Source organism: Haliaeetus albicilla, chromosome 7, assembly GCF_947461875.1.
Source record: "Haliaeetus albicilla chromosome 7, bHalAlb1.1, whole genome shotgun sequence".
Taxonomy (NCBI): domain Eukaryota; kingdom Metazoa; phylum Chordata; class Aves; order Accipitriformes; family Accipitridae; genus Haliaeetus; species Haliaeetus albicilla.
In genome coordinates this window covers 2,580,618-2,594,926 of record NC_091489.1, presented here as the reverse complement: position 1 = coordinate 2,594,926, position 14,309 = coordinate 2,580,618, and the positions used below count along the sequence as shown (strand labels likewise).

The 14,309-nt window shown below is 66.7% G+C and overlaps 3 protein-coding genes across 6 annotated transcripts; 1 reads left to right on the top strand and 2 right to left on the bottom strand.

Moving 5' to 3' along the window:
• Window positions 1–1,636: 1,636 nt before the first annotated feature.
• Window positions 1,637–6,212, bottom strand: CDK5RAP3 (CDK5 regulatory subunit associated protein 3). Of its 4 annotated transcripts, none has more exons than XM_069786494.1 (14): window positions 5,918–6,056; window positions 5,642–5,699; window positions 5,087–5,218; window positions 4,749–4,849; window positions 4,618–4,666; window positions 4,169–4,347; window positions 3,730–3,866; window positions 3,378–3,522; window positions 3,135–3,251; window positions 2,946–3,021; window positions 2,595–2,683; window positions 2,285–2,490; window positions 1,947–2,118; window positions 1,637–1,853 (listed from the first exon to the last, which is right to left on the bottom strand). In XM_069786494.1, the coding sequence occupies exons 1-14, from the start codon at window positions 5,921–5,923 to the stop codon at window positions 1,788–1,790; spliced, it is 1,533 nt and encodes a 510-aa protein (XP_069642595.1). In that variant the 5' UTR covers window positions 5,924–6,056; the 3' UTR covers window positions 1,637–1,787. The 4 variants fall into 4 exon arrangements, with proteins under 4 accessions (XP_069642595.1, XP_069642596.1, XP_069642593.1 ...); XM_069786495.1 differs by having other exon boundaries at window positions 2,946–3,018; XM_069786492.1 differs by lacking the exon at window positions 5,642–5,699 and having other exon boundaries at window positions 5,918–6,212.
• A 1,103-nt stretch (window positions 6,213–7,315) lies between these two features.
• PRR15L (proline rich 15 like) lies at window positions 7,316–10,002 on the top strand. The gene is made up of 2 exons (XM_069786502.1): window positions 7,316–7,889; window positions 8,865–10,002. Exon 2 carries the CDS (start codon window positions 8,877–8,879, stop codon window positions 9,174–9,176), a length of 300 nt encoding a protein of 99 aa, XP_069642603.1. The 5' UTR covers window positions 7,316–7,889; window positions 8,865–8,876; the 3' UTR covers window positions 9,177–10,002.
• A 1,164-nt stretch (window positions 10,003–11,166) lies between these two features.
• PNPO (pyridoxamine 5'-phosphate oxidase) lies at window positions 11,167–14,262 on the bottom strand. The gene is made up of 7 exons (XM_069786499.1): window positions 14,124–14,262; window positions 13,156–13,280; window positions 12,967–13,066; window positions 12,647–12,700; window positions 12,216–12,344; window positions 12,047–12,117; window positions 11,167–11,971 (listed from the first exon to the last, which is right to left on the bottom strand). Exons 1-7 carry the CDS (start codon window positions 14,235–14,237, stop codon window positions 11,806–11,808), a joined length of 759 nt encoding a protein of 252 aa, XP_069642600.1. The 5' UTR covers window positions 14,238–14,262; the 3' UTR covers window positions 11,167–11,805.
• Window positions 14,263–14,309: the final 47 nt, after the last annotated feature.

Below are 14,309 nucleotides of genomic sequence, written 5' to 3'. Positions count from 1 at the left end.
CCCCCGCCAGCCGTGACCTCCGGCGAGGGCACCGGCCTCTGCCCCCGGCCCCAGCCGGGCCACCGTGACCTGTGGGGCCAACTGGGGGGGACCGGGGGGCCGGTGGGGTCAGGGGCCGGGGGCCAGACGGCAGCCCCGCGGCGGGGGGACGTTAGTTCCAGCAGAGCGGGTGAATAAAGGGGGCTTTTATGGCTGGGCCCCCCCCCCACTCCCTGCTGGATGCCTTCCCTGCTGCTCGCTATGGTGATGATGGCGATAGTGACCCCGTGGCTGCACCAGTTCCTCCCCCAGACCCGGTGCTGAGCTCCCTCTGCCCTGGCAGGATAGGGACCCCCCCCCCTCAACCCCCCCAGCATCGAGGGGGATGGACCCTCCACGGTTCCTGGCTCCATCCGCCAGCAGCAAGGAGTTACAGACACCATTTAATTTGCCCGTTAATCACTGTTAGCGGGGTAATGAGGGGCTCCCCGAAGCCGGGCTGTCTCTCCACAACCTTCACCCACGTCACCACCGTGGCGGTGGCACAGTGGTGGCCACACGCCACCGAGCGTGGCCGCCGCAATGTGGGGGGGGGGGGGGACAGGACGGGATGGGGGGGAAGCAAGAGCTGGAGCCAGGCTGTGACATCGCCACAATGCACCCACGGATCTGCCCACATCCACCCAGGGCCCCAGAGCCGGTGGGGACAGGGACAGGATCCCACCCAGCCCCACGTCTTGCTGGGGTGCTGACTGGTAGAGGATCCCCACTGGGACAGGAGCCAACCCTCCCCCAGCCCCACAACTGGATCCCGTGGGGCCAGGATTCCCCCCCCCCCAGATCCCATGGGGGACCCCTGTGCCCCATGTCCACCCCCGGAGGGGACAGACCCCCCCCACGGCTGCACCCCCAGGACCCACTGAAGGACCCTCCTGCCCCACGGAGGACCCAGCCCTCGGGGGGGGGATCAGACCCACAGCAGAGTCAGACCAATGAGCAACTGGAAGGTGGCAAGGGGAGGGACAAGAGAAGCACGGGGACCAATAGCCTGCTGGGGGAGGTGTGGCCAATACATGACGTGCAGTAGGTGTGGCAGACCCCTCCCAAGAGATGCTGGGGGGCTCCAGCCACGCCCAGCCCAGTATGTCCCAGTACAGCCCAGTATGGCTAGGGAGGCCAGGCTCTACCCTCCCACCAGCTGACGGGAATGGATGGGGCTGGCGGTGCCCGGGGGCGGGGGGGTGATTAATGGGGGCCATCGCTCACTGTCCGGCAGGGGCGGGGGGCCCCCCCCCGTGCGGCGATAACGAGCGGCAGGAATAATGAGCGGTGTCATTCCACTTTTCATCGTGATGGAAAGTCATTACAGGCGTCACCAGCGGCGACAACCAGCCATGAATCAACTGCTCTGCTATGAAATTAAAATCGAATTGCCCACCCCCTCCTGCCACCCCACCGCAGCCCCCCCAGCAAGGGCTGTCAGCCCTGGGGGGGGTGGCTATGCCCTCCGGCAAGGTGTCCCCCCCCTCCCTGAGAGCCACCCCAAGGACAGGACCCAAATCCCTGGGGTCACCCTAGGACCCACATCCCAGGGACCGACCCAGAGCAGGGGATTTAGGGGCTCCTCTCCCCCTCCTGAAGTCCAGATCGATGGATGGGAGAAGGGCTTTGGCTTTATTCAGCAAGATCCACCACCCCCAGGGAGGCCACGGCCATGTTACCAGCGCCCCAGGGCTGTGAATAGGGGGGGGTCTGGGGAGCAGCACCCCACCCCTGCCCCTCTCCGTGGGTGCCTGTCCCGTGGGGACTCACAGGGAGACACCCATCAGGTTCACCGGCCGCCCGCTGTAGCGCTTGGAGATGTCGGCCTCGATCTGCAAGACAGAGCCGGGGGGGGGGGGGGTCAGGGGGTGGCAAAGGAGGGGGGCCCTGCAGCATCCCAGTGGGGTCCACCCTCCCTCCCTCACCAGCTTCTGGAGCTCCTTGGTCTTCTCCAGCAGACGGTCGAGCTTGGGCTCCAAGGCACCCTGCTCTGCCAGGGCCTCCTGCTGCTTCTGGCTCATCATCTCCTTCTTGGCCAGCAGCAGCTCCGCCTGCTTCAGCTTCTGCCGCAGCAACTCACTCACGCGGTCCACGTACCTGTTTGGGGAGAGCCAGGACCATCCATCACCCCCTCTATCGCCCACCCAGGTGCCATCCCCACCCCAGCACACCTCCACCTCCTACTTCAGATCTGCCCCGCAGAGCCCCACAGTCCCCACACCAACCCTGCCCCCCCTGTTTTTCCCAACCCCCAAGCGAAGACCTGGGGGAAGCGAGGATCATGAAGAGGTGCTGCATGCTGCGGGTGCAGAGCTGGCCCAGCAGAGCCCGGGTGGTGGCCAGGAGGGAGCCCACATGGGCGCTGGTCTGGCCCTGCAGCACGGCGGGGGCCAGCTGGAACTGGCTGACGGCCACGATGTCAGCTTCCTCCTCCATCTCTACCAGGCGCTGGGACAGGAACAGCTCCAGCTGCAGGGACAGAGCAGGGGGACGCTCCAGTACTGCCAACCCTGCGGTGGGATGGCAGCAGAGCTGCCCCTTACCCAGCTCCAGCCCTGCCTGCCATGTCATACCTCCATAAGCTCGTCGATGAACTGGCTCCGGGTCTCGGTGTTTTCCAGGAGTGTCAGGGCGTCGGAGCCAGAGGCGACTCCCTCGGGCACTGGGGGATGAGCCAGGGGGTGAGCGGGGCAGAGAAGGGATCTCCATGGCTCGGATAGTCTGGTCATACCCCCCACCACAGCCCGTCCTGCACTGGGTGCTCAGCATCACCCCAGGGCACCGTTTAGTGGAGTCCCCACCAGGCTTTCGTGCACAGCCAGGATGCCCAGGGTCACTGCAGGCAGGGAATGGGGAGTGAAGGCAGGGTGGGTGCTGCCTGCCACCCATCGGGACCCCCTCTGTCCCTTTGCAGCTGTGCTCACCCTCAGTGCCGGCCTCCAGCACCGTGATCTGCACCTCCTCGCTTTCACCGTCTCCCCAGTCAATGCCATCATCCTGCTGCAAAAGAAAGGGCACCCTGTGAGATGGGGGTGCCCAGGACACCTCCAGGTCCCCAGCCCTGTCCTGGAGTGGGGCCAGACCCCAGGACCACACAGCCAGGGCTTACACACCTGGGGACCAGGCTCTAGCGTGATCCCCCAGTCTATCTCCTCGCCCTGCGCTCCCCCGTTGGCAGCGGCACTGTCATCCACCCTGGTCGGCTCCAGCGTGAAGTCTCCCCAGTCGATCTGCGGGGAGAAGGACAACAGACCCCCTGAAACCCCGGTGGCAAACAGCCTAACCCTAACCAACACATGGCAGAGCCAGCTGGGGCTCTCCCCAGCACAACTTGGCCCCGGCTGGCCAGGACGTACCGTGTCCTCCTTCGGCTGCTCCGGCACCTCTTCCACCTCCGGCCGCTCCACCCGCAGAGGCTGGAGCCCCGTCCTCCACTCATAGACGGTCGTGTTGCCTCTCTTCCCCACGTGCCGTAGCAGGGGCACCACCAGCTCTTCGGAACTGGCAGCCACCGCGGGGACATCAGTGCCAGGCACAGGTTGGGGACCCCCCAGCACCCCCAACCCTACCAGGGTCCCTCTGGGAGACCCCCCCAGCCTGGGTGCAGCCGCCAGCCCAACCCGCTATCCTCACACATTAGGAGAGGAGATGTGGGGAGAGGAGATGTGGGGGTCTATCCCTGCGCCCCCATACCCACCCCTTGCCCACCTCTCGCACACAAACTCCACACAGGCCTGGTACAGCTCGATGGCCTCGGAGAGCGCACTGGCTCCCGCTCCAATCTCGGTGAGCGACGATGGCAGGTCCTTCACTAAGGCCAGCAGCTCCTGGCGCACGTTGTCACCCTGGGGACAGAGCAGGGACGTCTCAGGGCAGGGAGGCTGGCAGCCAAAGCACCCACAGGGTGGCTTCAGCCTCTGTTTGCAGAGTTAGACCTGGCCAGGAAGGGGACGGAGGGCTGTGGGGTCACCCTACGCCCCCCCCAGCTTCTCCCACAGGTAAGGTGGCACCATGGGGACACCATATGGGACACATGGTCCCAGCTTGAGCCCTGCTGAGGCCAAACGCAGGTGTCTGGGGGCTGCTTTGGGGAGGGACGTGGCACAGCAGGACCCCCTCCACCCTGGGGCCGGCCACAGGGACTCACGGTGATGCCGTACTGCTTGCAGGAGGTGAAAAACCGCTCCCGCAGCTCAGCCGCCCCCAGCTGACACTCTTCCTCACGGCGGGCAAAGTCCTGCTGGGCCTGCTGGCACCGGCTGATCTGCTTCTTCAGCGAGGGGATCTCGTAGCTGATGCTGCGCACCAGGAGGCTGGCGAGCTCGGCTGCAAGGGGGTCGTAGCATGGGGGGGGTTGCTGAGAGGCCATTCCAGCCACCCACGAGGTCCTTGGGGTGCCCCAGCCACCTCGGCTGCCTTCCCAGCTGCGCAGCAGAGCCAGCTCAGGGTCCTCACCCCAGTGGGACTTGGCAGCCCATCACGTCCCGCCCCTTTCCCTGCCCGCTCCATCCTCATCCCAGTTTGGAGACTGAAAGCCACCCACTGACACCCCCCAAAGGGCTCTCCGGAGCCTGCCGGCAGCCAGAGCTGCCTTACCCAGGTAGGTGTTCTCCTTCTCGTAGAGGGACACAATCTCCTGCCAGTCCTGGGGAGGAGGAAGCAGAGGGTGGGGGAGGCTGCGAACACCCCGGCTGCCGCCAGCCTCATGCCCCCAGGCCCATGCTCACCTTCATGCGTTGGGACGAATAGCGTCCAAAGAGGTTCTTGGTGGAAGCCTCAGTGCCCTTGAGGATCTCCACGATCCTCAGGCAGTGGAAGTAGTGCAGGTCTGCGTTGGAGAGTGGGACACGGTCACCAGGATGTCTGCCAAGTGCCACGTTCTCCCAGCTCAGCCCAGGGAGCGCAGATCTTAGAAGGGGCCGTGCCACCCACTCCCCATCTCCTCCTCAGCCGGAGGAAGGTTGCCGTAACCGAACCCTCGGGAACAGGCTCCCGGTTGTGACACCCACCCTGGCTGCCCGCATCTCAGCTCTCCGGGGCACCCCCGACCCCAGGCTCCACTCACAGGCCCCCGCGAGCAGCTGCTTTATCTCCTCGTTCTCCGGCATGTCTTGGATGGCCGTGTTGATCTTTTCGCGGATGACCAGCACCTGGCTCTGCCATTTCAGGTTGCAGTGTCTCCTGTCCACCAGCCAGTCTGCCAGGCAGATGAGAGGGAGGGAAAAACAAGGGGTCAGGTGGGAGAGGGACCCTGGGGGTGTGTGTGGGCTCACCAGGAGGGGGTCACCCCCCCCTCAGGCTGCCCTGCAATGGAGGCAGGGAGCAGCGGCCCTGGCAGAGGGGGCAAACACAGGGATAAAGCCCCGGATTTGGGAAGGGCTAGAGGGGAAAGGGGGGGTCGGAGGGATGTCACCCCTCTGCTGTCCAGGCTGGGCCAACCCAACACGACACTGAGAGCGGCAGCGCTGGGGCCGTGAGCTGCCACACGGCGGGGTGACAAACCCTCCCGGGGAAGAAGGACACGAGTGACCGCTGCGCCCCCCCCTCCCCCCCGCCAAGTCCCTGCCCACCCTGCGGGGTGGGCTCCCGCACGGTGGAGGTGATGCCGGGGTTGCCGTACCCAGGAGCTTGCCGGTCTGGATGTCGATGGGCACGTTCTGGTAGTCCTGGGGAGAGACCTGCGGGGGGGCGAGGGGCGGCGGGACGTCGTCGGGGCCTGGTGGAGCCCGGCCGGGGCCCGGGCACCCCCTACTCCAGCGCCCGGGCCCGGCCTGTCCCCGCTCCCCCGGGCCTGGGCCCCTTCACCCTTTCTCCCACCCGGACCCGACGTGTCTCCGGCCCCCCAGGACCCCGGTCCCGGTCCCGGTCCCGGTCCCCGTCCCAGCCGCCCCCCCACCTGCATGCCTCCCGCCTGTCGCTCCGCTTCCGCTTTCTCCCTCCCGATCCCGGCGCCCAACCCCACCTCGACCAATCGCCGAGCACCGCTCCCGCAGCTCGGCCAATCCAAACGCGCTCGGGCCAGCGGGCCACGCCTTCCTGCCAATCAGAAGGGAGGGATAGAGCCACGGCGCCACGTGCCGGCGCCCCGGTTGGCTGGGAGGAATTGGGGGGAGGAGGCGCCACCGACCAATCGGAACGGGCTGGAAGGGGGGGAGGGAGGAAGACGCCGCACGCATGCGCAGTGCAGCGGATTCCTCGGAGATCACCGGGGCAGATCCCGGGTCCCACAGGACGGTGGGTGCCCCAGCACAGAGCCAGGATCCTCCTGGGATCCCGGCTTCCCTCAGGGATCCCTGGGAGGCCCCCAAGCAGATCCCAGATCCTGTGGGGATCCCTGCTCCCCTGGGGATCCCAGACCAGATCCCTCGGGGAGCGCTGGGTGCCCCAGCACAGAGCCAGGATCCCCCTGAGATCCCCAGCCACCCCTGAGGGGATCCTAGCTCCTTTGGGGATCCCAGAGCAGATCCCAGATCCCTCGGGGACCGCTGGCTGCCCCAGCACAGAGCCAGGATCCCCCAGGGATCCCCAGCCACCCCTCAGGGGATCCCAAATCCCCTGGGGATCCCCTGGGGATCCCAGAGCAGATCCCAGATCCCTCGGGGACCGCTGGCTGCTCCAGCACAGAGCCAGGATCCCCAGGGGATCCCCAGCCACCCCTCAGGGGATCCCAAATCCCCTGGGGATCCCCTGGGGATCCCAGAGCAGATCCCAGATCCCTCGGGGACCGCTGGCTGCTCCAGCACAGAGCCAGGATCCCCAGGGGATCCCCAGCCACCCCTCAGGGGATCCCAAATCCCCTGGGGATCCCCTGGGGATCCCAGAGCAGATCCCAGATCCCTCGGGGACTGCTGGCTGTCCCAGCATAGAGCCAGGATCCTCCTGGGATCCCCAGCCGGCCCTCAGGGGATCCTAGCTCCTTTGGGGATCCCAGACCAGATCCCAGATCCCTCAGGGACCGCTGGCTGCCCCAGCACAGAGCCAGGATCCCCCGGGGATCCCCAGCTGCCCCAGAGGGTATCCCTGCTCCCCTGGGGATCCCAGACCAAATCCCAGATCCCTCGGGGACCGCTAGGTGCCCCAGCACAGAGCCAGGATCCCTTGGGGACCTGCCCGCTGGGAGCAGCCACCCCGGGATGCCCGCAGCACCCCAGGAACGTGATCGCTCGGGGGGGACACCATGGGTGCCACCCCAACCCCAAGCCGGTGCGTCCCCGTGGGACGTGTCCCCACGAGCCGAGACCTCGCGTGAGGGCGAGATGGCGGCTTTCCTCCGTCCCTCGTGGCATCACCCCGTGTGTCCCCCCCGCCCGGGGCCGGCGGTGGCCGAGCGGGGCGGTGGCAGCGTGGGGACAGACCGGTGGGTGCCCGTGGGGCAGAGAGAGCCCGGCGGGGAGAAGCGGGCGGTAGGAACCGGTCTGGCAGCCCGGCCAGCCACCGGTTTCGGTTAATCCCGCCGAAAGCTGCCAGAGCCATGCTCCCGCCGGTTGCCCTTAACTCCTGGCTGCCCGAAACACGTGCCATGTGCCGTCCAGGTACCTGCCGGAGACCTGCCCTCGAGGTCGGCGGGGTGACGACCGAGCCCGGCACGGTGCCGTGGCCCGTGCCGGCACCCCGGTGCCGCTGCGGGCTGTCAGCCGCCATCGGGGCTCAGCCCTGGGTTCCCCCATCATGAATATTCAGCCGTGCCCTGGCCCGGCCCCGTTGTTTGCTCAGGCAAGGAAGGGTTTGGTCGAGGGTTCACCTTGACGGGGACCAAACGGGGCAGCGGCAGGTAGACGGCACCCTGCCCGCGCACCGCAGCCGGAGCCGCCCCGGCACCCCTGGGAACCCCGGGCTGGGCGGCCGCAGCGGAGGCGTGGGAGGTGCAGGTACACGAAGGGGGTGCCCGCGGTGGGGAGCGGGACGTGGAAACCCCCACTGCCAGCCCGCAGGCACGGCACGGCACGGCCACGGTTTGGCGACGGGTCCCGCTCGGCTCTGGCATGAGGAGGGGGTAGGAGGGGGCATGACGTTGCGGGGGGGGGGGGGGAACACAGCAAACCAGCCTGGGGGGCCACCAGCTGTCTTCCCTGGGGTGGTGGCCCCAGTCTCGGTGTCCTTGTCCCCCTGCCCCGGCACCTGAAATCGATGCCGGAGGCACCACCCCGGGAAAAGCCGGGCAGGGGTCCGTCTGCGGGGTCGGTCATGGCCGAGCGCTGCGGGGGCACAGAGCCGTGCTGGCTCCTGGGATAGGGACGGGACGCTGGAAATTCCCTCAGCTCCGCCGCTCGGGAGCCACCTTCCCTGTCCCTGCCCTGGAGCCAAGCTCAGCACCGGAGCCTTCCTGGATTGCCGGAGCCTTCCTGGCAGCAGCTGGGGCCCCACCGATGCTCCTGCCTGTCCCTGCAGGCAGGGCTGGGCAAGAGGAAAACCCCGACCCTGGGGTGCAGTGGGTGGTGACCCCCCCCGGCAGGGACCCCGGCACCTCCCTGGCTCCCACCTGCTTCCCAGTTCCTGTTCCTGTTTGCTTACTGGGCTCCCTCCCTGCCCTGCTACACACGGCTGATATGGCAGCTCCCGGCAGTGCCAGCAGCCTCTCCCCTGGGCTCGGCAATGCCCAGGTCACCTGAGCATCCCCCCCCCAACTCCACGCAGCCCCCCCAGTGCCCACCACGAGCATCCCAGCAGAGGCAGTGGGAGAACACCAGAGCCGCCTTCGGCAAACACGGCACCGGGCTCCCCGCCGGCGCCGCCAGATCGGCAGCCCACCTCCCTCGTCCATCCCCATCAGCTCCGGGATGGCAGGGCCGGGGGGGACCAAGGGACCCCCCCAGGAGGGAGTACGACCCCCACTTCCATTTCAGGGGCCGGCGGCGATGGCCGACAGCCATGGCTGGTGGAAGCTGACCTTCCTGCGGAAGCGCCAGTCAGTGCCCAAGGTGCTGTACGAGAACCCCGACAGCCACGCTGCTGCCGCCGGCGAGAGCCAAGAGGGTCCGGGTGAGGAGGGACCACCCGGCTTCGCCGCCCGCCTGGAGAAAATCGTGGACAAGAGCAGCAAAGGCAAACACGTCAAGGTCTCCAACTCGGGACGCTTCAAGGAGAAGAAGAAAGTGCGGGCGACGCTGGCTGAGAACCCCAACCTCCGTGCCGCTGGCGAGCGGGAGGAGAAATGACCCGGCCAGTTGTCACCCCCCGGCCACCGCCACCGGCTGTCCACAGCGGCTCGACTCCATCCCTCCCGGGGATGCTGGATTGGGGGGCTTTGGAAGCAGAAAGGACTTGTACTGGGGTTTATTTAAGGGAGAAACAAGGACCCTGATTAATTGCAGCCCCCGGGCTCGCGGCACCCCAGGGGCAGAGGGAGAACCGGGGAGCGGAGTCAGGTGCACCCCCTCCTTCCCAGCCCCCCACGGGCAGGGGGAGTGTCCCCGAGGCTGACCGGTTCATACTGGGATGAGGACACTTGCCGCAGCTCGGTCGCTTGCCACGGACCACTGGAGCCCATCTTTCACCCAGCTCTGCCCCAAGCGCCAACGGCCCGGATCCCAATCCCCTCCTGCCCATCACTCCTGCGGGGGTGAGACCGGGGGACCCCCCGCCTCGTCTCCCAAGCCCAAGGGGCCACGTAGCCACAGGCAGAGCCACCGATGCCACGTCCTTGCCATCATTTACCCCCAAACCAGAGGACGTGATGCTTCCCTGCCTCGAGGGAATGACCCTGTGGGCAAAGTCCCCCCGCCCAAGCTGCCTCCATGAGGACCGAGGAGGACTCTGGGCTTCCCGGGAGGAGCCATATTCCCATCAGCATCCAGGAATCGCTCCCTGTTCCAGGAAGGGGAGAACCGACCACGGAGCACGGTGCCAGAGCTGACCCCGGGGACAGCCGCCACGGCCGATCTGGCAGCCCCGGTGTTTGTTCGGGTTGGAAGCTAAGCCTTTTGTCAGCTCTCGCGACTGCTGATAATTAACTGTTGTTAATAAACGAGGTCTGGAAGCAAAGGCAGCTTGGAGGCACAGGCGGTGGCGGGGGGGAAGAGCTCGGCGGACCCCCTCAGCTCCAGCCTGGCAGGGTCAAAGGGCTGTGGGTCCCTTCTGGGACCCCGGTGGGGAGCGGTGCCAGCTGCTGCCAACGCAGGGAATCCCTGACCCTGCGGAGGCGGGGGACACGCGGGGGTGGCCGTCACCAGCGCTGCCAGCCCGGGGTGCCCACCCTGCGGAGCAGGGTGCGGCCGTGCCTGAAGTCAACAGGAGAAACCACTTCCCAGCTATTATAAAAGCCGGATGGTGCCAAGTGCCAGAGTCCAACCCCTCCTTCCCCGGCACAAAACCTGTGCCGGGGTGGCCCAGGCCCCCGGCAGCCCCCACCCTTCGCTCTGTTTGCTCTGCCCGCACCCACCGGCTCACAGAACTGCTCTTTGTCCTGGGCTGGCAGCGCCGGAGGAATCCTGCCCGAGAGGGAAGGGAGGGAGAGGGAAAGAGGAGAGCTGTCAGCACGCAGCCGGTGCCGATCGGCTCATTTATGCCCATCACGGTGGTATCTGGGCTCCCGCCACGCTCCTAATGCCGGGATGGGTGGGAGACCTGGCTCTGCTGCCATCCCCAGCCCCAGCAAAGCCCCCAGCCCCTTCCCAGGACGTCAAGCTACCACCTCACGCTGTCCCCTTGAGGTGACGCCGGAATCCACGCCATCCCCTCCTGTCCCACCGTGGCGGCTGTCCCTGAGGAAAGAACATAGCCGGGAGGGACCCAGGCCACCCGGCGAGCCTGTGACAGCGGCACAAGGTGTGTGACAGCCCCCGTGGCCACCTAACCCAGCTCCCCCCCATCCCGGGGCCGAAATCCCCCCAGTCACCTCATGCTGCTACCCACCACAGGGCTTTGCCCACCACGCACGGCCAGGAACCCACCAGGGCACCCCCAGCCATGGTAAAGCCCCATGGCACGATCCTGCCCCAAGAGCCAGCGACTGGGAGAGTAAACACGGAGGCAGGGAGGACGAAGGTTATCGGGACCCAGTTTCACTGGGATGTGGCCCGGAGGAGCGAGGGCAGCACCCTCTGCCAGGTCCACAGGCCGGGATTCCTGGTTGCACCGAGCTCCAGCTGCCGGAGAGCGCAGCCTGGCCCTGCGTGGGTAAATATTAACCCAAACCCACTGCATGGCTCCGCACTGATCGGGATTTATTTTTTCCAAGCTCAGACAGGCAGCTGTGGGGCAGACGGGGAGCGGCGCCCACCTGACCCCCTCCCTGAACAAGCAGGCTGAGGGTCGAGGGTCCCACAGCCCTGGGGAGATGGGGTGCGCCGGTGGCAACACATACAGCCAGCCACAAACACCAGTGACACGGTGGTGACATTAAAGCTGCAATTAAATAAGTTATTGCACAGACTGAGCACATTGCACGGTTCTAGCTAAAACACGAGGCATGAGTGGTGGCAACAGCAGGGCACAGGCAGGGGGTTCACTGGGGTCTTTCTTGGTCCCTCCGCATCCCTCCATGATTAATTAACCACCAGTGGCACTGGGAGCAGTCGCTCCCCACGTGTTGGCGAGGGGAAGCAGATGGTCTCTGGGACACACCTGAGGCTCTCACCCACCCCAGTGAGAAGCGAAGGGAGGCGAAGGGGCTCTGGGGCTGGACCAGAGCCCCCCGCCAGCACCCCCGGAGCTCAGCACACGTCTCCCAGGGGACAGCAGAGCAAAGCCAGCCCCGTTCCCCTGGGCATGACGGGGGACAGGCGGGCAGGTTTGGCACAGGTGATGCTCCCGATCGGGCGAACGCAGCTGGAGACGGCGGCGGCCTCATGGGGCAAAGCGCTCGAAGACCCATTCGCCCTCTCCCCGGTGCGTCATGTCTCCCAGGGGGGCCGAGCTGTCCCGCAGGCGTCGGAAGACGATGCGGTCATGCAGGCGGTTGGTTTGGCCCTGCCAGAACTCCATGACATCCGGATTTAGGATGTAGCCGCCCCTGGCAGAGAAAGACGGGGCTTTACGGGGAGCCCGACCGGCAGGCAGCATCCTGCCCACGGCCCCCACGACTCACCAGTATGCCGGCTTCGGCACCGTCGTATCCTGGTACCGCTCCTCCAGCTCCGCATTCTTCTTCCTTAAATACTGTGGGGAAGGGGAAGGCGGTGAACACGGCAGCTGAGGCAGCCCTGGTTCTCCCAGCCCCTCCAGTCGCTGCCATGAGGAAAGGGATGAGCACTCACCTCCCTGTCCGGAATGACGGTGCTCTGCCGGCTGACGACGGCCCCAATTTGGCTGCTTTTGGGACGGGAGTGGAAGTACTGCTCCGATTCCTCCTCTGGCAGCCGCTTTACTGAGCCCTCGATCCGTACCTGTGCCAGGCACAGTCAGCTGGGCTCTGGCTAACGGGTGCCAAAGGGGCTGCGTGGGGTCCCAAGTGAGAAACTACCCTGTTGTCCCCGACTTGGCCCCCCAAAAACACAGGCACCCCCATCCTGTCTCATCTCTGAGGGCTAGGACCCATCCGAGCATGACCCCCACCCAAATGTGTGAGCCCAAACAGCCCACCCCGAGGGAAGGAGCACCTGCTGCCTGACACCGTGCCAAGGGGGCCCAACTGTGCTCCCTCTGCTCCCCCCGGCCCCCCCCACATCCCCGGGGGACCACGACACACCTGCCGGTTGAGCGGTTCCCAGTAAAACACCAGTGAAGCGAAGGGGTTGGCGTCCTGGGGTGAAGAGAGCGGAGAGACAAGAGAACCGTCAGCAGACCAGCATTGCCCCCAGCTTTAAAAAATTCAGAGAAACCCCACGCTTTGCCGCGGCAGGACCTGCCTGCACACAGTGCCGGGCAGAGCCTCGACGCAAACCACGGCCGCTTCGCTTCTCCAAGACCCTTGGTACAAAGGGGCTGGAAAGCCACCGTCCCTCCTGGAGACCCCCCCTCCAGTACCCCCAGAATCCTCGCCAGCCCTGGCGCGGCCGCAGCCCTCACCAGCTCCTTCCCCTTACGGCTCTCGTGGTTGGTGAAGAAACGGAAACCATCTTGCCCAAAACCCTTCAGCAACACCATGCGGGCCGAGGGCTTCCCGTCCCTGCAGCGGGAGAGGGAAGGCGATGACAGGTTCCCCCTGCGGTGACCAGGGGGGACACCCCCCCACCCCCAACAACTCCCCAGCCTCACCTGGTGCAGGTGGCCAAGCACATGGCGTTCGCCTCCCCGATGGCCGGGCAGCCCACGGCCTCCTGGAACCAGACCCCAAACTGGTGGATGGGGTCTCGGGAGGCCAGGTGCTGCTCCTCGAAGGCCTGGGGACATGGGGGACGCTGTAAGGGGGGGGGACACGCACACAGACACCCACACGACACTCTGGCCTTTGGGGAGACGGCTGGCACTTGGCGGGGGGGTGTCACAGCAGGCTCAAGAGCACGGTCAGCACAGGAGATGGGGTGACCCCAGCTCTTGGGGTGCAGAAGGTGCGAGGGGGGGACCTCAGGCCTTGGGGAGACAGGCAGCATGAAGGGGGGGGTGTCACCCCGGGCCTTGGGGACAGCTTGGTGGGGGTCACGCCAATTCCAGGGGCACAACCAGTATGGGGGGAGTCACTACCCTGGTTCCAGGGTCACTACCAGGATGGGGGGGGGGGTCACTCCGGGCCTTGAGGACAGCCTGGGGGGGGTGTCACCTCAATTCCAGGGGCACAACTAGCACCGGGGGAGGGGGTCACCCCAGGCCTTAGGGACATCCTAGGGGGGGTCATCCCAGTTCAAGGGACAAAACCAGCACGAAGGGGGGGTCACCTCAGTTCCAGGATCACCACCAGCACGGGGGGGGGGGGGTGTTACCCAGGTCCTTGGGGACAGACGGGGGGGGGGGTCACCCCAATTCCAGGGGCACAACTAGCACGGGGCAGGGGGTCACCCCAGGCCTTGGCGACATCCTAGAGGGGGGTCACCCCCGTTCCAGGGTCACCACCAGCACGGTGGGGGGGGGGGGGTCGCCCAGGACCTTGGGGACAGCCTGGGGGGGGTCCCCGCGGCCCCAGGACAAAGCCAGGCCGGGGGGGGGGGGGGCCCCGCGCCCCCTCTCGCCCACCAGGAACCGGTCCCCCGCCCCCACCGGTCCCCCGTGTCCCCCCCCCGTGTCCCCACCTCCGTGTCCCCCCGGTAGCTCTTCCGCAAGACCCCCAGGTCCATCCCGGCCGCGGCCGACGGGAGCCGAGCGGAGCCAAACCGCGCCACTGCCCCCAACCACGGCCCCACCATCGCTCCGCCCCTGGGCGGGGCATACTTCGACCACGCCTCCTCCTCCTCCCACAAACAGCCAATAGGAAGCTG